At 44.1% G+C, this 22,347-nt stretch overlaps 1 protein-coding gene across 1 annotated transcript in view; it reads left to right on the top strand.

The window, feature by feature from the left end:
• Window positions 1-22,347, top strand: part of grin1b (glutamate receptor, ionotropic, N-methyl D-aspartate 1b) — a gene marked incomplete at both ends in the record, with an annotated part of 290,208 nt that overhangs the window by 243,936 nt on the left and 23,925 nt on the right. The window contains 3 exons of the mRNA XM_084308084.1: window positions 311-472; window positions 5,558-5,667; window positions 6,426-6,571. Of these exons, the coding sequence (XP_084164210.1) occupies window positions 311-472; window positions 5,558-5,667; window positions 6,426-6,571 (418 nt within the window). The remainder of the gene's footprint in view (window positions 1-310; window positions 473-5,557; window positions 5,668-6,425; window positions 6,572-22,347) is intronic.

Raw genomic sequence — 22,347 nt, 5'->3', positions numbered from 1 at the left:
CTCTCCTCTCCCCTCCTCTCCTCTCCTCATCTCTTGCCTCCTCTCCACTCCTCTCCTCTCCTCTCCTCTCCTCTCCTCTCCTCTCCTCTCCTCTCCTCTCCTCTCCTCTCCTCTCCTCTCCTCTCCTCATCTCTTGCCTTCTCTCGCCTCCTCTCCACTCCTCTCCTCTCCTCTCCTCTCCTCTCCTCTCCTCTCCTCTCCTCTCCTCTCCTCTCCTCTCCTCTCCTCTCCTCTCCTCTCCTCTCCTCTCCTCTCCTCTCCTCTCCTCTCCTCTCATCTCCTCTCCTCTCCTCATCTCTCCTCTCTATAGTAAGCTACATGCGTTCATCTGGGACAGTGCTGTTTTGGAGTTTGAAGCGTCTCAGAAGTGTGACCTGGTGACAACAGGAGAGCTGTTCTTCAGATCAGGGTTTGGGATTGGGATGAGAAAGGACAGCCCCTGGAAACAGAATGTCTCCCTGGCCATTCTCAGGTATATCAGACCTTCCATGTACAGTACCATGTCTATATACTTCTAATATACTTTACTCTGTACTAGGGCTGTCCCCGACTGAGGATTTGGATAGTCGATTTTGATTGGCCGAAATGTTCCGGTAGTCGACTACACCCCCCCCCCCCCCCCCCCCCAAATGCAATTTATTTATTTATTTATTTATTTATTTATTTATTTATTTATTTATTTATTTATTTATTTGTTTATTTATTTATTTATTTATTTATTTATTTATTTATTTATTTATTTATTTATTTATTTATTTATTTATTTATTTATTTATTTATTTATTTATTTATTTATTTATTTATTTATTTATTTATTTATTTATTTGTATCATTTGGGCTGTGGGGGGTGCTTAATGTCTGAAGGAGTCGACTGAAGGCCCTCTGCAAAAGCATGCAATTGGTCCACATCTTGATATTTGTCTAGTCTAGTGTGTTCATTAGATGAGTGAAATCCTCTTTCAGTGCCTCGGTGCCCATTTTCTTATGCAGTTAGCCTTGCTGGTATGCATGCCACGCTTCTAGGCCTCTTTTCTTTTGGAAAGAATGATAAAAAAATGTAAATAAAAAAAAGAATTATAATATATATATATATATATATATATATATATATATACTGTATATATTTTTTTGCGTTCGACTAAGAGGTTGGCAGTCGACTACGGCTCCTTTCGATCGATTAGTCGACTATTCGACTAATCGGGGTCAGCCCTACTCTGTACAATGTATATATACTTCTAATCTACCTAACATAACTACCCTGTACCATGTTTATATACTTCTTCTATAAGTAGCATAACTACATGCTTACCACGGTGATGCGTTGGTGTCTTGTTACCACGGTGATGCGTTGGTGTCTTGTTACCATGGTGATGTGATGGTGTCTTGTTACCATGGTGATGTGATGGTGTCTTGTTACCACGGTGATGTGTTGTATATTGTTACCATGGTGATGTGATGGTGTCTTGTTACCACAGTGATGTGTTGTGTCTTGTTACCACGGTGATGTGATGGTGTCTTGTTACCACGGTGATGTGATGGTGTCTTGTTACCACAGTGATGTGATGGTGTCTTGTTACCATGGTGATGTGTTGTGTATTGTTACCATGGTGATGTGATGGTGTATTGTTACCATGGTGATGTGATGGTGTATTGTTACCATGGTGATGTGATGGTGTCTTGTTACCATGGTGATGTGTTGTGTATTGTTACCATGGTGATGTGATGGTGTCTTGTTACCATGGTGATGTGTTGTGTATTGTTACCATGGTGATGTGATGGTGTCTTGTTACCGTGGTGATGTGTTGTGTATTGTTACCATGGTGATGTGATGGTGTCTTGTTACCGTGGTGATGTGATGGTGTCTTGTTACCATGGTGATGTGTTGTGTATTGTTACCATGGTGATGTGATGGTGTCTTGTTACCATGGTGATGTGTTGGTGTCTTGTTACCATGGTGATGTGTTGTATATTGTTACCATGGTGATGTGATGGTGTCTTGTTACCACAGTGATGTGTTGTGTATTGTTACCATGGTGATGTGATGGTGTCTTGTTACCACGGTGATGTGATGGTGTTTTGTTACCATGGTGATGTGATGGTGTTTTGTTACCGTGGTGATGTGATGGTGTCTTGTTACCATGGTGATGTGTTGGTGTCTTGTTACCATGGCGATGTGTTGTATATTGTTACCATGGTGATGTGATGGTGTCTTGTTACCACAGTGATGTGTTGTGTCTTGTTACCATGGTGATATGTTGGTGTCTTGTTACCACGGTGATGTGATGGTGTATTGTTACCATGGTGATGTGATGGTGTCTTGTTACCGTGGTGATGTGATGGTGTCTTGTTACCATGGTGATGTGTTGGTGTCTTGTTACCATGGTGATGTGTTGTGTATTGTTACCATGGTGATGTGATGGTGTCTTGTTACCATGGTGATGTGATGGTGTCTTGTTACCATGGTGATGTGTTGGTGTCTTGTTACCATGGTGATGTGATGGTGTCTTGTTACCATGGTGATGTGATGGTGTATTGTTACCATGGTGATGTGATGGTGTCTTGTTACCATGGTGATGTGATGGTGTCTTGTTACCATGGTGATGTGATGGTGTCTTGTTACCATGGTGATGTGGTGGTGTCTTGTTACCACGGTGATGTGATGGTGTCTTGTTACCATGGTGATGTGATGGTGTATTGTTACCATGGTGATGTGATTGTGTCTTGTTACCATGGTGATGTGATGGTGTCTTGTTACCATGGTGATGTGTTGGTGTCTTGTTACCATGGTGATGTGATGGTGTCTTGTTACCATGGTGATGTGATGGTGTATTGTTACCACGGTGATGTGATGGTGTCTTGTTACCATGGTGATGTGTTGGTGTCTTGTTACCATGGTGATGTGATGGTGTCTTGTTACCATGGTGATGTGTTGTGTCTTGTTACCACGGTGATGTGTTGGTGTCTTGTTACCATGGTGATGTGTTGTGTCTTGTTACCATGGTGATGTGATGGTGTCTTGTTACCATGGTGATGTGTTGGTGTCTTGTTGTTACCATGGTGATGTGATGGTGTCTTGTTACCATGGTGATGTGTTGTGTCTTGTTACCATGGTGATGTGATGGTGTCTTGTTACCATGGTGATGTGATGGTGTCTTGTTACCATGGTGATGTGATGGTGTCTTGTTACCATGGTGATGTGTTGGTGTCTTGTTACCATGGTGATGTGATGGTGTCGTGTTACCATGGTGATGTGTTGGTGTCTTGTTACCATGGTGATGTGATGGTGTCTTGTTACCATGGTGATGTGATGGTGTCTTGTTACCATGGTGATGTGTTGTGTATTGTTACCATAGTGATGTGATGGTGTCTTGTTACCATGGTGATGTGATGGTGTCTTGTTACCATGGTGATGTGTTGGTGTCTTGTTACCATGGTGATGTGATGGTGTCTTGTTACCATGGTGATGTGATGGTGTCTTGTTACCATGGTGATGTGTTGTGTCTTGTTACCATGGTGATGTGATGGTGTCTTGTTACCATGGTGATGTGTTGTGTATTGTTACCATGGTGATGTGTTGGTGTCTTGTTACCATGGTGATGTGATGGTGTCTTGTTACCATGGTGATGTGATGGTGTCTTGTTACCACGGTGATGTGTTGGTGTCTTGTTACCATGGTGATGTGATGGTGTCTTGTTACCATGGTGATGTGTTGGTGTCTTGTTACCATGGTGATGTGTTGTGTCTTGTTACCATGGTGATGTGTTGTGTATTGTTACCGCGGTGATGTGTTGTGTATTGTTACCATGGTGATGTGTTGTGTCTTGTTACCATGGTGATGTGATGGTGTCTTGTTACCATGGTGATGTGATGGTGTATTGTTACCATGGTGATGTGATGGTGTCTTGTTACCATGGTGATGTGATGGTGTATTGTTACCATGGTGATGTGATGGTGTCTTGTTACCATGGTGATGTGTTGTGTCTTGTTACCATGGTGATGTGATGGTGTCTTGTTACCACGGTGATGTGTTGTGTATTGTTACCATGGTGATGTGTTGTGTATTGTTACCACGGTGATGTGTTGTGTATTGTTACCATGGTGATGTGATGGTGTCTTGTTACCATGGTGATGTGATGGTGTATTGTTACCATGGTGATGTGATGGTGTCTTGTTACCATGGTGATGTGTTGTGTCTTGTTACCATGGTGATGTGATGGTGTCTTGTTACCATGGTGATGTGTTGTGTATTGTTACCATGGTGATGTGTTGTGTCTTGTTACCATGGTGATGTGATGGTGTCTTGTTACCATGGTGATGTGTTGTGTATTGTTACCATGGTGATGTGTTGTGTATTGTTACCATGGTGATGTGATGGTGTCTTGTTACCATGGTGATGTGATGGTGTCTTGTTACCATGGTGATGTGATGGTGTCTTGTTACCATGGTGATGTGATGGTGTCTTGTTACCATGGTGATGTGATGGTGTCTTGTTACCATGGTGATGTGATTGTGTCTTGTTACCATGGTGATGTGTTGTGTATAGTTACCATGGTGATGTGTTGTGTATTGTTACCATGGTGATGTGATGGTGTATTGTTACCATGGTGATGTGATGGTGTCGTGTTACCATGGTGATGTGATGGTGTCTTGTTACCATGGTGATGTGATGGTGTCTTGTTACCATGGTGATGTGTTGTGTATTGTTACCATGGTGATGTGATGGTGTATTGTTACCATGGTGATGTGTTGTGTCTTGTTACCACGGTGATGTGTTGTGTCTTGTTACCACGGTGATATGTTGGTGTCTTGTTACCATGGTGATGTGATGGTGTCTTGTTACCATGGTGATGTGTTGTGTATTGTTACCACGGTGATGTGTTGTGTATTGTTACCATGGTGATGTGATGGTGTCTTGTTACCATGGTGATGTGATGGTGTATTGTTACCATGGTGATGTGATGGTGTCTTGTTACCATGGTGATGTGATGGTGTCTTGTTACCATGGTGATGTGTTGTGTCTTGTTACCATGGTGATGTGATGGTGTCTTGTTACCATGGTGATGTGTTGTGTATTGTTACCATGGTGATGTGATGGTGTCTTGTTACCATGGTGATGTGTTGTGTATTGTTACCATGGTGATGTGATGGTGTCTTGTTACCATGGTGATGTGATGGTGTCTTGTTACCATGGTGATGTGTTGTGTATTGTTACCATGGTGATGTGTTGTGTATTGTTACCATGGTGATGTGATGGTGTCTTGTTACCACAGTGATGTGTTGTGTATTGTTACCATGGTGATGTGTTGGTGTCTTGTTACCATGGTGATGTGTTGGTGTCTTGTTACCGTGGTGATGTGTTGGTGTCTTGTTACCGTGGTGATGTGTTGGTGTCTTGTCTCTCTCTCTCTAGCTGTAGTAATATACATACTGTAGTACCTACCATAACTACCCTGACCCTATACCTCTCTCAAGCTGTAGTAATAAAGTTAAAGTTTCCATTCTGGCTATACAATAAGGCATATGATGTATGTCTGAGTGATGTTATGTCTGTCCCCAGTTCCCATGAGAATGGCTTCATGGAGGACCTCGATAAGACCTGGGTTCGATACCAGGAGTGTGACTCGAGGAGCAATGCCCCTGCTACGCTCACATTTGAGAACATGGCGGGTAGGCAACACCACACTGATCTGATCAACACCAACACCACAACACTGATCTGATCAACAACACTGATCTGATCAACACCACAACACTGATCTGATCAACACCACAACACTGATCTGACCAACACCACAACACTGATCTGATCAACACCACAACACTGATCTGACCAACACCACAACACTGATCTGATCAACACCACAACACGGATCTGATCAACATCAACACCACAACACTGATCTGATCAACACCACAACACTGATCTGATCAACACCACAACACGGATCTGACCAACACCACAACACGGATCTGACCAACACCACAACACGGATCTGACCAACACCACAACACGGATCTGACCAACACCACAACACGGATCTGACCAACACCACAACACGGATCTGACCAACACCACAACACGGATCTGACCAACACCACAACACGGATCTGACCAACACCACAACACGGATCTGACCAACACCACAACACGGATCTGACCAACACCACAACACGGATCTGACCAACACCACAACACGGATCTGACCAACACCACAACACTGATCTGATCAACACCACAACACTGTTCTGGGATGACCACAGTGGGAAGAACAGAGACAATACTGTCTCATCAGCATAAGCAGCCATATTCACACTGATGGCCGTGAGGTTTTACATGACACAGTGGGATGAATGGGTTTCCTGGAGCAGGGACATGTTTTTGTGTATCAGAAACATGTTGTATTTATCCTTTATCCCTCCTACAGGAGTATTTATGCTGGTTGCTGGGGGTATCGTTGCGGGGATCTTCCTCATCTTCATTGAGATTGCCTACAAACGCCACAAAGACGCCCGTAGGAAGCAAATGCAGCTGGCGTTTGCTGCAGTCAATGTCTGGCGGAAGAACCTGCAGGTATTTACCTCTTTATTAAAAACCCTGTTGGACTTCATCAGGATCCACAGGATCAATGGGAATTATTTTAATATTCAACCATCTTCATTTAGAGATGCAGGAAGAACATACAGATTCTCTCTTTCACCACGTTGTTTTGCAGTTTATCTCCCACATGTCATATTTAACATCATGGTATTAACATGTCTATTTAACATCATGGTATTAACATGTATATTTAAAATTATGATATTACCATGTATATTTAACATCATGGTGTTAACATGTCTATTTAACATCATGGTATTAACATGTCTATTTAACATCATGGTGTTAACATGTATATTTAACATTATGATATTAACATGTTTATTTAACATCATGGTATTAACATGTATATTTAACATTATGATATTAACATGTATATTTAACATCATGGTGTTAACATGTCTATTTAACATCATGGTATTAACATGTCTATTTAACATCATGGTATTAACATGTCTATTTAACATCATGGTATTAACATGTCTATTTGACATCATGGTATTAACATGTCTATTTAACATCATGGTAGTCTATTTAACATCATGGTGTTAACATGTCTATTTAACATCATGGTATTAACATGTATATTTAACATCATGGTAGTCTATTTAACATCATGGTGTTAACATGTCTATTTAACATCATGGTATTAACATGTCTATTTAACATTATGATTTCAAGCATGATTGACTTCATCAATATTGGTTCATGGGCGGAATTAGCAAAAAGTGTTAAATGAGATGTTGGAAGAAGCATTGAAAGGCAGTCAGTGGATTTGGTTGAGGAGAAATAATGACAGCTGGGGGCCAAAGTAAACAAAGGGTAAGAGTATTCATTTTCTTCTCTGTTGTTTCTGTTCCATGTGTGATATTGTTATCAGGAATAGTTCTGTTTTTGACATAAGGATAACTCAAGGAAGTTTGGCGGGATATCATGGAAAGTGAGAGCTAGCATGGAGGGGGTGGTTCTGGGATGCTGGAACTAACTGTTGAGCCTTCCAGAGCTGTCGTGGGCCTAACTAGATAAAACACCAGTAAAGGGAGTTGCCCACTTGATAACCCTGGTGTTATGCCGGCTCTAGCCTGCCTATCTATCTACAGGTTGGGTTTTGGTGGCCATTAGGGGCCATGTGGTACTATGTACTATACTATAGCATCAGCATTGTCAATACATGAAGGGGCACAGGTCTGTTGAAGTTGGTTATGCTGTTTCCTTCATCACATTGTTTTGCAGTTTATCTCCCACGTGTCACATTAACATTCTGATATTAACATGTCTATTTAACATTCTGATATTAACATGTATATTTAACATTCTGATATTAACATGTCTATTTAACATTCTGATATGAACATGTATATTTAACATTCTGATATTAACATGTATATTTAACATTCTGATATTAACATGTCTATTTAACATTCTGATATTAACATGTATGTTTAATATTCTGATATTAACATGTACCGGTATATTTAACATTGTGGTATTAACATGTCTATTTAACATTATGCTATTAACATGTATATTTAACATTATGATATTAACATATATTTAACATTATATTAACATTATTTAACATTATGATATGAATTTGTCTATTTAAAGGGGAACTATTTTACTATTTCTTTCACTATTTGGGCAATTTTACACAATTCCTGTGAGTCTATGGAACACATCTGTACGTTTTTTTTCCAAAAAATGTATTGTTGTGTATTTCTAACCAAGTATTCTAAAGCAGCATTTTTCCACTTCAAGATTCCAAGCTGTTTTTGGCTGGCCTCCGCCCATACTCACAAAGCGATTTGAGTGACAGACACCCACCTGCACGATTTAGGACTCGATAGCGAGCTATAACGTTAGTTTCTTCGGGTAAATTAGGTAGCATGTCCAACGAAAAGAGAAGCATAACGTTATATTGCATGCACGTCTTATACGATCGACTTTTGACATGTGTCTGAAGAATTTTCTTCGAGAGCTGGGTGCCAACAGATATCCTATTTGGGGGGTCAGTCTGGCAACCGATGTCCCGGGAAGGTGGGGCTGCAAAAACAAAGCTCCCTCACTCTGTCTAACACACATACATACACACGGACACAGTGTTTGTACTAAGTAACGTTAGATTTTCTTGGCGTAATAAACAGAGCTAAGATAGCTAACGTTAGCTGGCTAATTACGACATTTATACTTACTGATTCGATATTTTCTTTCGGGTCCCGAATACTCGGTATACAGCTCCCTTCTTTAGTAACATCCTGGAAATCATCCCAGTGTAGAAATCGTCGGAAAGGAGAGACGCACAATTTCTATCTTGCGACAACACCAAGTAGTGTGTCATTTATTATCTTCTTAGCACAAGTGACAGCTGTCAGATCTATGCCGTGCTAAACTCTGACAGCTCCTCGTCACCAAAACCTTTTATGAATGACATTCCACCAGCGCGTCTTCTCTAAGCCCAACCCCATTAAAGTGACAGTGCCCCATCAATACATCAAAACAATCTAATGGTGAATTATGTCCATAGCACCCACTACATACGTCCCCCCAGAATTCATCATAACAAAAGAAGTCAATGAACAGGAGGGCGGAGAACCCTGCCATAACGGCTCCGCCTGACCCCTGTAGCGGCCGGCGCCGCTGTAGGGAAAACCTTAAGGGCCCTACGGCCACTCGGGCACAGGATAGGTGGCGAGGGGGTCTCGCGGGCCTTACTCGGAAGACGGGGCAAGGTAGGGGGTCGTCCCCGCCGTGGGGGCTGGGCCAGTCCAACAGGTTTGCCCAAGTCCACATGAGCCGGTTTAAGGCGGTCTATGGAAATGTGTTCCAGCTTCCTGCCCATGTCCACAACAAAGTACTTGTCTCCAGCCTCCTGGACACGGAACGGACCGTCGTATGGAGGTTTCAAGGGGTCCCGGTGGGCATCGTGACGGATGAAAACATATTCCGCTGACTGCAGACTTGTAGGGACGTGCGACCGGGGAAGGCCGTGCTGTGAGGTGGGGACCGGCGTGAATACCTTAGCCTTCTCCAGAAGTGCTGTCCGCTGCTGGGCTGCACACCAGGGGGCAGTAATGTTAGGGATGAAATCCCCTGGCACCCGCAGAGGCTGACCGTAAACCAGCTCAGCCGAGGAGGTCTGAAGGTCTTCCTTGGGGGCCGTCCTGAGACCAAGCATGACCCACGGGAGCCGGTCGACCCAGCCGCTGTCAGTAAGGCTGGCCCGAAGTGCTGCTTTCATTGAGCGGTGAAAGCGCTCGCATAACCCATTGGCCTGCGGGTGGTATGACGTAGTCCGGTGTAGCTTCACGCCCAGGCTCTTGGCGACCGTGTTCCAGAGCTCGGACGTGAACTGTGGGCCCCGGTCTGAAGAGAGGTCGGCTGGAGTGCCAAACCGGGCGACCCAGGTTCCAATAAAGGCTCTGGCCACGTCGGCGGACGTCGTGCCTGACAGTGGAACTGCCTCTGGCCAACGGGTAGTTCTGTCTACCATAGTAAAGAGGTAACTGAAGCCATGTGAGGGGGGCAGGGGGCCCACTAGGTCAACGTTCACGTGGTCGAACCTCCTTTCAGGTACAGGGAAGTGCTGCAGGGGGGCCTTGGTGTGACGGTACACTTTAGCGCGCTGGCACTCCAAACAGGAGTCAGCCCAGTCTCTTACATCTTTTCTAAGCCCAGGCCAGACAAACTTGGCGGACACTAGCCTCTGCGTAGGTTTCTTTCCCGGGTGGGAGAGGCCGTGAACAGCGTCATAAACACGCCGCCTCCATCCTGTGGGAACGATGGGGCGGGCCTGCCCCATAGAGACATCACACAGGAGTGTGGTGCCAGCGCTGTCAAAAACCACATCCTCTAACCGCAGGCTTGAGGTGGCTGACCTGAAATCTTGCACTTCAGGGTCGGTAGCCTGGTCCGCCGCCATACCGGTGTAATCCAGCCCCAAGTGGATGGCGCCCACTACAGCCCGGGAGAGGCAGTCTGCGACAAGGTTTGCTTTACCTGCCACATGTTGAATGTCAGTAGTGAACTCTGAGACATATGAGAGCTGTCGCTGTTGACGGGCGGACCATGGCTCAGACACCTTGGCCATGGCGAACGTCAGCGGCTTGTGATCCACGAAGGCCGTGAACTGGCGGGCCTCCAGCAGGAAACGAAAATGGCGGATGGCAAGGTAGAGGCCGAGGAGCTCCCGATCGAAGGTGCTATACCTCCGCTCGCTGGGGCTTAACTGGCGGCTGAAAAAAGCGAGCGGCTGGCAAGCCCCGCCTACCCACTGTTCAAACACTGCGCCCACGGCAAAATCTGAGGCGTCGGTGGTGATGGAGATTGGGGCCTTAAAGGAAGGATGTGCCAGCATGGTGGCGTTGGCTAGGGCAGCCTTGGCATCCAGAAAAGCTTTGTCTCTCTCTGTAGACCAGTCGACAGCATGTTTTGGCGCTTTACCCCTAAGGGCCTCATACAACGGCCGCATAATCCGAGCCGCCTGGGGAATAAAGCGGTGATAAAAGTTGATCATTCCGAGAAACTCCTGCAGTGACCTAACCGTGGGCGGCCGGGGAAAATTCATCACCGCTTCCACCTTCATGGGAAGAGGGACCGCTCCCTCTTTAGTGACTCTCTGCCCCAGGAAGTCAATGGTCGACCGCCCAAACTGGCATTTGGCCGGGTTGATTATCAGTCCATGCTCATTTAGCCGCTCAAAAAGCATCCTGAGGTGGGACATGTGCTCAGCCTTAGAGGCGCTGGCTATGAGGATATCATCCAAGTATACAAAAATAAAATACAAGTCTCGTAGCACAGAGTCCATAAGGCGCTGGAACGTCTGTGCAGCGTTTTTGAGGCCGAATGGCATGCGCAGAAACTCAAATAGTCCAAATGGAGTTATGACTGCTGTTTTGGGGACATCCAGCGGTTGGACGGGCACCTGATGATACCCACGCACAAGATCCACCTTGGAAAACATTAATTTACCTGAAAGGCGGGCAGAAAAGTCCTGAATGTGCGGGACTGGGTACCGGTCCGGCGTCGTAGCATCGTTGAGCCGGCGGTAATCCCCACACGGGCGCCACCCGCCTCCCGGCTTGGGGACAATGTGGAGGGGGGAGGCCCATGGGCTGTCGGAGCGACGGACAATGCCGAGGCGTTCCATGTTCTCGAACTCTGCCTTGGCAATGCTGAGCTTGACCGGGTCGAGGCGCCGAGCCCGGGCATAGACCGGAGGGCCGGTCGTGGCGATATGATGTTCCACTCCATGCTTGGCTGTAGATGATGAGAACGTGGGCCGCGTGAGGCCAGGGAACTCGGCGAGAAGGTGTTGAAACTCATCTGCGGCGGAGAGCATGCTAGAGAGTCTGATGGAGTCTGCACCCCCAAGCGCACCAGCATAAGAGCAGAACGTAATGGCATCAATTAAGCGGCAATTTTTAACATCCACTAACAGTCCATAATCACACAAAAAATCAGCGCCTAGAAGAGGGACGGCTACATTAGCTGTGATAAAGTCCCAGCCAAACCGTTGGCCACTAAAACACATTTCGACATACCTGGTGCCGTATGTGCGGATGGGGGTGCCGTTGGCGGCCTCCATGGGGGGTCCGTGTCCGCCGGATAGGATGTCCACTCTAGAAGCCGGCAAGACACTCCTCTGCGCGCCCGTGTCGCACATGAAACGCCGCCCGGAAATGGTGTCCTGGACAAACAGTAGCCTGCCAGCCTGACCGACGCTCATGGCCACTAACGAGCGCCGGCCCGGGCATTTCCCGGCCCACTGAAGCTGCACGGCGGGCGGCACTGCTTGGCTTTAGGTCCAAACCGTGCATGATAATAACACAGCCCCGCGTCCGCGTCACGCTGCTGGCGAGGGGCTGTCGCTGCGGCGGTGAAGTTCCAGTCTCCCGGCGGTGAAACAAAGGCTTGGGTTGGGAAAACTGCCGCTGCACAGTGCTGTTGACCAGCCAAAAAAAACGTATCAGCCTCCTCGGCCAGAGCGTGGCAATCGTCTATAGTGGTGTTGGCCAGAGCGGCCCGAACCGGAGAAGGCAGCTGACGCAGGAAAAGTTGCATGAAAAGGAAATCAGGCTTGTGCTCTCCCAATAAATCCAGCATCCTATCCATGAGCTCCGATGGCTTGCTATCACCGAGCCCTTGCAAAGAAAACAACCGGCTGGCCCGCTCGGTATCGGAAAGTTCGAATGTCTTTAACAGATGAGACTTGATCGTGAGATATTTATCTCGAGCCGGAGGGTTCTTGAGGAGGCTCACCACTCTGCTGGCTGTCGAACTTCCCAGGGCTGACACCACATAATAATATCTTGTGGTATCCGAGGTAATCTCACGCAGCTCGAACTGTGCCTCCGTTTGCGCAAACCATGCCGAGGCTGACGACTCCCAGAACTCAGGTAATTTCAGTGAAACTGCGTTCGTAGACATGTTGCCGCGGAAGCGTCTTCAAAACGTATAACAGGGTCACCAATGTAGAAATCGTCGAAAAGGAGAGACGCACAATTTCTATCTTGTGACAACACCAAGTAGTGTGTCATTTATTATCTTCTTAGCACAAGTGACAGCTGTCAGATCTATGCCGTGCTAAACTCTGACAGCTCCTCGTCACCAAAACCTTTTATGAATGACATTCCACCAGCGCGTCTTCTCTAAGCCCAACCCCATTAAAGTGACAGTGCCCCATCAATACATCAAAACAATCTAATGGTGAATTATGTCCATAGCACCCACTACACCAGCATTATAAAGTCCTTGATTCTCAATGTCCTCCTTGCAAAAATGTGCAGTACACACTAGTGTTGTCACAATACTGGAATTTCGACTTCGATTCGATACCTTGAAAAGTATCGATACTTCGATACCATTTCGATACAAAAAAAAAATATATATATATATATATATTTTTTTTTAAACAAATTTAGCTTTTGTTGCTGGTTGATTCTCCTCAGCTTCTCTCTGGTACTATAAAAGAAGATAAATATAACACTTTTAAAACCCTTTGTTTATCTAGTTCTAGTTTCTAGTTTCTTTAATAGTTGTCATACAGAAGTACAGAATACTTTCATACAAAATGCTTCTTACTGTTACGCTCCAGAGACTGTGCTAGACAAGATAGTATCAAACATAGTATAGCATGTAATTTAGAAGAAGAAAATGAGGTCACAGTGTTCGGTATAGACATATGTACAATGTTCTGAGTTACCATATAATATACAATACTATGCAGTGTACTAATGTACAGTACTATCTAGTGCAAAGCAGAAATGGGATGAGGTACAATTTAGGTACAATTTACAGTAAGGTGTACGAGTTGTAGTGCAATCCTTCATCAATAAATATAAAGTGTGGGGAGTGGGTGCTACAGTGTGTTTGTTTAAAGTGGGTGTGTGCTATAAAGTGTGTGGAGTGGGTGCTACAGTGTGTTTGTTTAAGTGAGTGTGTGCGTGTGGATGTGTGTGCTATGTGCGTTTGGTGGTTGTTGTTGTGTAGTGTTCATTCATTGTTCGTTTAGCAGCCTGATGGCCTGGGGATAGAAGCTTCTTCTGAGTCTTTCTGTGCTCGCCTTGAGACTCCGGTATCGCTTGCCTGACCGCAGCAGTTCAAAGAGGCAGTTGTTCGGGTGACTGGAGTCTTTAATGATTCTCTTAGCCTTGCCCTTGCAACGCTTGTTGTAAATGTTCTGGAGGGTGGGGAGCCCCCCTCCAATTGTGCGTTCGGCTGAACGTGTCACTCTTTGTAGTCTGCTTCGGTCTTGTGCAGTGCTATTCCCAAACCAGGAGGTGATGTTGCCGGTCAAGATGCTCTCTATTGTACATGAGTAGAAGTTCTTAAGGATCTTCTGACTGACTTGGAACTTCCTTAGGCGCCTGAGGAAGTAGAGGCGTTGTCGTGCCTTCTTCACAACACTGTCAATGTGTGTGGTCCATGTCAAGTCCTCGGATATGTAGGCTCTGAGGTACTTAAAGCTGTTGACTCTCTCAACCGGTGCCCCGTCGATGCTGAGGGGGCTGTAGTCCTTGACCCCCGACCTCCTGAAGTCCACAATCATCTCCTTTGTTTTGCTGACGTTCAGGGAGAGGCTGTTTTCCTGGCACCATCCCGCCAGGACCTTGACCTCTTCCAGGTAGGCCCTCTCGTCGTTGGCAGAGATCAGGCCCACCACCACTGTGTCGTCAGCAAATTTGATGATTGTATTGCTACTCCGCTGAGCCACACAGTCGTGTGTGTACAGGGAGTAGAGGAGGGGACTCAGAACACAGCCCTGGGGGGCCCCTATGTTGAGGGTGATGGATGAGGAGGTGCAGTTGCCTGCTCTCACCACCTGGGGTCTGCCAGTCAGGAAGTCCAAGACCCACTGGCAGAGGTCATAGTTCAAGCCCAGGTCCCTGAGCTTGGCTATGAGTATGGAGGGGACTATGGTATTGAATGCCGAGCTGTAGTCGATGAATAGCATTCTCACATAGTTCCCCTGCCTCTTGTCCAGGTGTGATGCTGCTGTGTGCAGCACATGGGCTATGGCGTCCTCCGTGGACCTGTTGGGGCGGTATGCAAATTGCAGGGGGTCCATGTTGATGGGGAGGGAGGAGCAGATGTAGCCCTTTACTAGCTTCTCAAAGCATTTCATGGCTATGGAGGTGAGAGCTACAGGGCGGTAGTCGTTGAGGCAAGCAGGCTTGGATTTTTTTGGGTACAGGGATAATAGTGGACTTCTTCAGGCAGGTGGGGATGACAGCCTGTTCTAAGGACAGGTTAAATATGTCAGTGAATACTGGGGCCAGTTGGTCGGCACAGACTTTTAGGACGCGGCCGGGGATGCCGTCCGGACCTGCTGCCTTCCTGATATTCACTTTTTTAAAGGTCCGCTTTAGAACACACATTTAAAAATAACTGTTCATCTCACTTCAATCATTTTTATTGCAGATGCAGAACATGGTATTTTCTCAAGCAGACAGATGTAAACACTGTAATCTGTGTTGCATGTACCTGACAAACTGAACTGTTTGTATTACAGTTAGTAACAGTTTCGATTTTTATTTAAAGATAACGAGAGAGAGAGAGAGAGAGAGAGAGAGAGAGAGAGAGAGAGAGAGAGAGAGAGAGAGAGAGAGAGAGAGAGAGAGAGAGAGAGAGAGAGAGAGAGAGAGGCTATGCTCGGAGTATTTAGTAACGTTACATTTTCAACAAGATTGCTGCTATTTAAACACTTCATGGAAATGGGGTAACGTTAACCTTATGTCGACTGTAGTATTGTATGACCTCGACATAACGTTTAAACGTTAACGTTACTCCGTTTCCATGCAGTAATTATAAATGTGGCCAGCTAAGCTAAGCTAACGGAGCTAACGGCTAGCAGTAGCTAACGTTAGCTGGTAGCTGTAACGTTACTAACAACGAATCAGCTGTTGATATTATGCGCCATCAGTAGACAACGTATCATGTACTGTATTAAACTAGAGTTAATGGTTTAATGCTTCAGTCACAGTGACGTTGAAAGAGCAGCTGTCACGAACCTCTTTCATTTCTTTATGGAGATCCGCGTTGGCACTGCTCTGTAACACCGCTTGCAAATAGCATTGGGGCATCATTAGCTTATCCTTCGTTGTTTACTTCAAACCCGAAGTACCTCCAAACAGCACCTCTGCTGTTTTCTTTATCCACAAGCACAAGTTGCGGAGGCTCTGCATTTGCCATCTTCAGCTAAAATGTTTGTTTACAAACTGAAGACGGCTCTGTGAGGGGGAGGGCTGGAGGAGGCGGAGGGGCAAGCTGCTCTGAACAGCGTGTCAACAACTTGCGGTAGAACACTCGCCAGCTGGTACCGATACTGCAGAAAGTATCGGTATTTCGGGAAATGAGTATCGAAACCATTTTTTTTTTTTTTTTTTTTAATCTTTTTCCCCCTCCATTTTCCTCCGATTTTCTCCCATCCCAATGTTAGTCGTATGCCAATTCCCAATCCCCTTCCTGGTCGCTGCGCACTTACCCCCCACAGTCAGATCATCTGGGAGAGTGGAGGCTATCACGTGCTTCCTCCGACACACGTCCAGCCAATCAACCGCTTCTTTTCACCTGGCAGCGCGGATCCTCCCTGAGAGGGCGTAGCGTGTGGAAGGATCACACTATCCCACTCAGGTCCTATCCGCGCTTAGCAGGCGCCCCGACCGAACTGTAGGAGTCGCTGTTTACAACAACCCGGACCCACCCCGCCAGCTTCTCCCACCCTCTAATACAGCCAATTGTATTAGTGTGAACGGCCAGCCAAGCTGGTGACAACCCCGGAGCTGTGAGCTGGATTCGAACAGGCGAATCCAGCTCACAGCTCCGGGGTTGGTGACGAACGCAATCTCCGCTACGCCACCTAACCGCCCTGTATCGAAACCATTTTAAATATTCAGTATCGATATGTATCGATACTTTGATATTTTTGACAACACTAGTACACACCCGACTCCGAGCAGTTTGGGACTTCGGCGGGTCTCCAAAACAAACTTGGCCCATTGCTGGCGGATCACGACATCATCAGGAAACGAATGCAAGGACGTATTCGCTGGAACAGCACAACTGAACATATCTTGCCAGTTTTGCTCATAACATTTTGAAATGCTATAATGCTAACTCACTATTAAACTTAAATTCCACGCATTTGCTTGCGTACTGCAATCAATAATGGTTGAGTGTGGGCTACAACCATAGAGGGGGCGTTAGGTATGCAGATGAGAATTCTTCGACGTCAGAGGTACGCGTAAGTTTCAGAATGGCTTAGTTCAGTGGGGGAGGATCTCGTGACATCTGAACTGGACGAATGCGCCAAAATGAGAATTAGAGACATACAGGAGTATACAATCTTGATATGAATGAATGAAAATGAAAAAGTTTATTTTTGAACATGTATTATTTTTTTTTCTTAAATTAAAAAACATTAAAAAAAACATTAAAATAAAGGAATTATAAACAAAAAGTCAAGAGCAATGCATTTAGTTAGCACACATTGCTAGAAAACAATGCAAACCCCTGGAAAAGTCCATTTATAAGATAGTTCCCCTTTAACATTATGGTATTAACATGTATATTTAACATTATGATATTAACATGTATATTTAACAGTATGGTATTAACATGTATATTTAACATTATGATATGAATGTGTATTTAACATTATGGTATTAACATGTATATTTAACATTATGGTATTAACATCTATATTTAACATCATGATATTAACATGTATATTTAACATCATGTATTAACATGTATATTTAACATTATGATATTAACATGTATATTTAACATCATGTATTAACATGTATATTTAACAGTATGGTATTAACATGTATATTTAACATTATGGTATTAACATGCATATTTAACATTATGGTATTAACATTATTTAACATTATGGTATTAACATGTATATTTAACATCATGATATTAACATGTCTATTTAACATTATGGTGTTAATGTTCCATTTATCATTATGGTATTAATGTTCCTATTTAACATTATGATATTAACATGTATATTTAACATTATGGTATTAATGTTCCTATTTAACATTGTGGTGTTAATGTTTTCTTTAACATTATGGTATTAATGTTCCTATTTAACATTATGGTGTTAATGTGTCTATTTAACACTATGGTATTAATGTTCCTATTTAACATTATGGTGTTAATGTGTCTATTTAACACTCTGGTATTAATGTTCCTATTTAACATTATGGTGTTAATGTGTCTATTTAACATATCTGTAGCCAGGGTTTGCCAATAAGGCAGTTTAAGACATTGCTCAGGGGAATATGTTGAGGCAGTAATGATAAGGAACTAAAGCTTCCTGTGTGCCCCGTAGTCTTTCAAGACCAAGTCCATGTACACAAATACTATACAAATACAAAGACTCCATCCTGTCAGTGCTATCTAAAAATGCTGAAGTATCTCTAAACAAATTTAGGCATCGTTATTGTTAAATTAAAACTCTGTGTGCAGGAGCCTATAGTATAATAGTTGTAGTACTTTATACCATGGTCTGGGTGAATACTCTGTTCTGATTTTAACACGTGTGTTAAAACCATTTAATGCACACATAGTTCAGCTCAAGTTTAATCACCATTCTAAATAGATCTACTACCCATCCTGTAACCATAGCAATAAAGAGCACAGCTGTCAAAGCTTTACTCGTTATCAACTGCAGCGAAGCACAGCTGACTCATCAACTTGATAAACTAACTTCATGCCGTTGTAATTTATATTGTGACTAACCGGCTTGGTTGTAATTTATATTGTGACTAACTGGACCGGCTTGGTTGTAATTTATACTGTGACTAACCGGCTTGGTTGTAATTTATACTGTGAGTAACCGGCTTGGTTGTAATTTATACTCTGACTAACTGGACCGGCTTGGTTGTAAAAGGGACTAGAATTATTCCTTGTCATGACAATGGTAAACTCTTAATCTTTCAATTTTGAGTGGAAAACTTTCACCAAAGATTTGTGAATGCTTTTATTTGATATTATTGGGAAATGACCATATTGTATAAGCAGGATAATTAACACGTAAGTGTGTGTTAAACGGTTTTAAGGCACTTTGTGGTCGGAACTGCCCTCTGCTGTACATTGGGTGGTTTTTCACATCCATGTCATGCCTTAAAATAATTGAACATACACCTACTCATTGATTATCCCTTACATATACCCTGGAGCCAGTCTGATAGCAGGAACCAAAAGTATATTGTAGTACTACTATATAGTTCATGGAGCCAGTCTGATAGCAGGAACTAAGCAATATATTATAGTAATATATATAGTTCATGGAGCCAGTCTGATAGCAGGAACTAAGCAATATATTATAGTAATATATATAGTTCCTGGAGCCAGTCTGATAGCAGGAACTAAGCAATATAGTATAGTAATATATATAGTTCATGGAGCCAGTCTGATAGCAGGAACTAATCAATATATTGTAGTACTATATAGTTCCTGGAGCCCGTCTGATAGAAGGAACCCAGAGTATATTGTAGTACTATATATAGTTTGTGGAACCAGTCTGATAGAAGGAACCCAGAGTATATTGTAGTACTATATATAGTTTGTAGAACCAGTCAGATAGAAGGAACCCAGAGTATATTGTAGTACTATATATAGTCTGTGGAACCAGTCTGATAGCAGGAACTAAGCAATATATTGTTGTACTGTAGTAGTTCCTAGAGCCAGTCTGAAGGATCATACAGTATAATAGAGGCCTTACACACAATGTGTGTAGTTCTCTCTCTTCCAACATGAGTGCCTGTAACATAACAAGCATTGATTTGTACATGGCAATGGAAGAAACAACAGTTCATATGTGCAAAACAATGGTTAATATGTGTTGATATATGGGAAATATATCAACAAAAACAGTGACAGTAGAATAGTAATATCATGCTTTTCCAACAAAAGTTGAAAAAAGCATTTTCTTTAGAAAGTGGTTACAAGCAGCCATACTGTAAAAAGGAGAACTACACTAACATTCCGTGCATGGCCTATATAGAGCTAGCTAACCACTTGTGTGTTGATACTGCAGTATCAATTGATTTGGAATCCACACTGGGAGCAATGATATTATGTGAGCCATCCATGACACTGACACGTCCAGGGAAACCACAACGCCTGCATTTGTTCATTACATCAAGCTTAGTGGTGGGGAAATTAATGAATCTGTGTGTGTGGTGCAATAAGGGCAATCAAAGTTTGGTTTATGACAGATCGTTGGCTGTTGGCTTGTTGCAAGAAAATTGCAATAAGTTTGGTTTTCTCAGAGTGGGACCAGCTTTTTCCGCGGATGGAACAATTGCATCCTGGACAAACTCGGTCTCAAAAACGTTTCATCCAGATGGTATCTTTGACGAAGATCATTGTTCTAAATCAAAAGTTCCACATTCTATATGTCCAACCCTCCTGTCCCACCCCCCAAGATGTGTGCTCATGTCATGGTATCGTTGCCACCCACTGGGAACTCTTTTTTTTTTTATCCACTTTTTCTCCCATTTTCTATATTTTCTCCCATCCCTATTTCGTATCATCCAATTCAACCCTCCCCTGTCACGAACGCTGTTTCTTGCCTCCCACAAGCCGGCTGCAATGTGGACTAAGTACATACATAGCACAAGTCCCCTCCGATACTCGAGGTAACAGCAGTCGCATCTTTTCACCTGCGCAGCTCGATCTCTCAGTGGCGAGGAGTAACGCGTGGGAGGCTCACGCTGCCCCCGACACTTCCTGATTCTACTGCGCAGGCGCACCAACCGACCTGTAGGAGTCGCTGTCCACAACGCCCGATCCCCACCCATCAGTTTCCCACCCCCTAATACGGCCAATGTGTATTAGTATGAACAACCAGCTAAACTGAAAGCAATGTGGAGCGCTGGGCTCGAACAGGCGAGCCCAGCGTCTCTGCATTCGTGGCGAGCGCCTTGCCCACTACGCCACGTAGCCGCCCTACCCACTGGGAACTCTTAACACAGCTCTGCAGCTCTCTCATATCCTGGTGGAGGTTAATAAGAAGGTTGATCAAATTATTTTACTTCTCTGTTTAAAAGTAAGACTAAACGTGCATCACTCTGAGAATGTTGGGTTAGCGTTAGGGCCATTCTCACTCCACATGCTTTCAAACAACACTGTACTTATTGTACTTATTTTATGCCTATTCCTACGTCTGCACTTTCTACATTGCACTACTTTTATTGTCTTTTATACCTATTCTTATGTCTGCACTTTTATTCTGCCAACTGTATGCAAATTGTATGCTATTTGCTGTGAAGCACTTTGAGCTGCAATCCATGTAATGAAAGGTGCTATATAAATACAGTTATTATTATTATTATAATTTTCCTGCTATGAGACTTTTTATGGTGGCAGATGCTCCAGCAGCAGTTGAGACATCAACGTGTCTGGAGATGTTAAAGCTGCACCAGTTTGTTAATTGGGCGGAAAACTAACCTCTGACGAGTCAAGAAAAAGTATGATATATCTTTAGTATTGAGTATAGAAAGTGTCGCAAGAGAATAACTGGGGGGAAAATTATCTATGGAGCACTGTTTGAAACTAGAAATGATCTGTTTGGCTGTGATTCTCCTCCCCTCCATTCAAAGAAGCAGCTTCTGAGTGCAATGTTGCTTCTCAGTTTCAGAAGGTTGTTATTTGGATTTGTGTCGAAATTAGAAACAAATTTCAAGCATTTGTAACTGATTAGTGTAGAGGTAATTTCTTCCTCTTAAAAATGACCCGATGCAGCTTTAATAACCTGACTCGAGACAACGGTGAAATAGTAAAAGTGCTTTCAGTCCTCTATGCTGGCATTCATTAGATCACAAAGCTGGAACTCTGGCTGGAGACACAAAGTGGAGAGGGGAGAGACAGGTGAGAGGGAGAGACAGAGGGATAGAACAGAGAGAACAGCAGGAGAAGAGACGGATGAGAGGGAGAGACAGGTGGATAGAACAGAGAGAACAGCATGAGAAGAGAGGGAGAGACAGAGGGATAGAACAGAGAGAACAGCATGAGAAGAGAGGGAGAGACAGAGGGATAGAACAGAGAGAACAGCATGAGAAGAGAGGGAGAGACAGAGGGATAGAACAGAGAGAACAGCATGAGAAGAGAGGGAGATACAGAGGGATAGAACAGAGAGAACAGCAGGAGAAGAGAGGGAGATACAGAGGGATAGAACAGAGAGAACAGCAGGAGAAGAGACGGATGAGAGGGAGAGACAGGTGGATAGA

The sequence above is a fragment of the Notolepis coatsorum genome, assembly GCF_963971535.1.
Source record: "Notolepis coatsorum genome assembly, chromosome: 2".
In the NCBI taxonomy this organism is placed as follows: domain Eukaryota; kingdom Metazoa; phylum Chordata; class Actinopteri; order Aulopiformes; family Paralepididae; genus Notolepis; species Notolepis coatsorum.
This window is presented reverse-complemented; position numbering and strand designations above follow the sequence as displayed.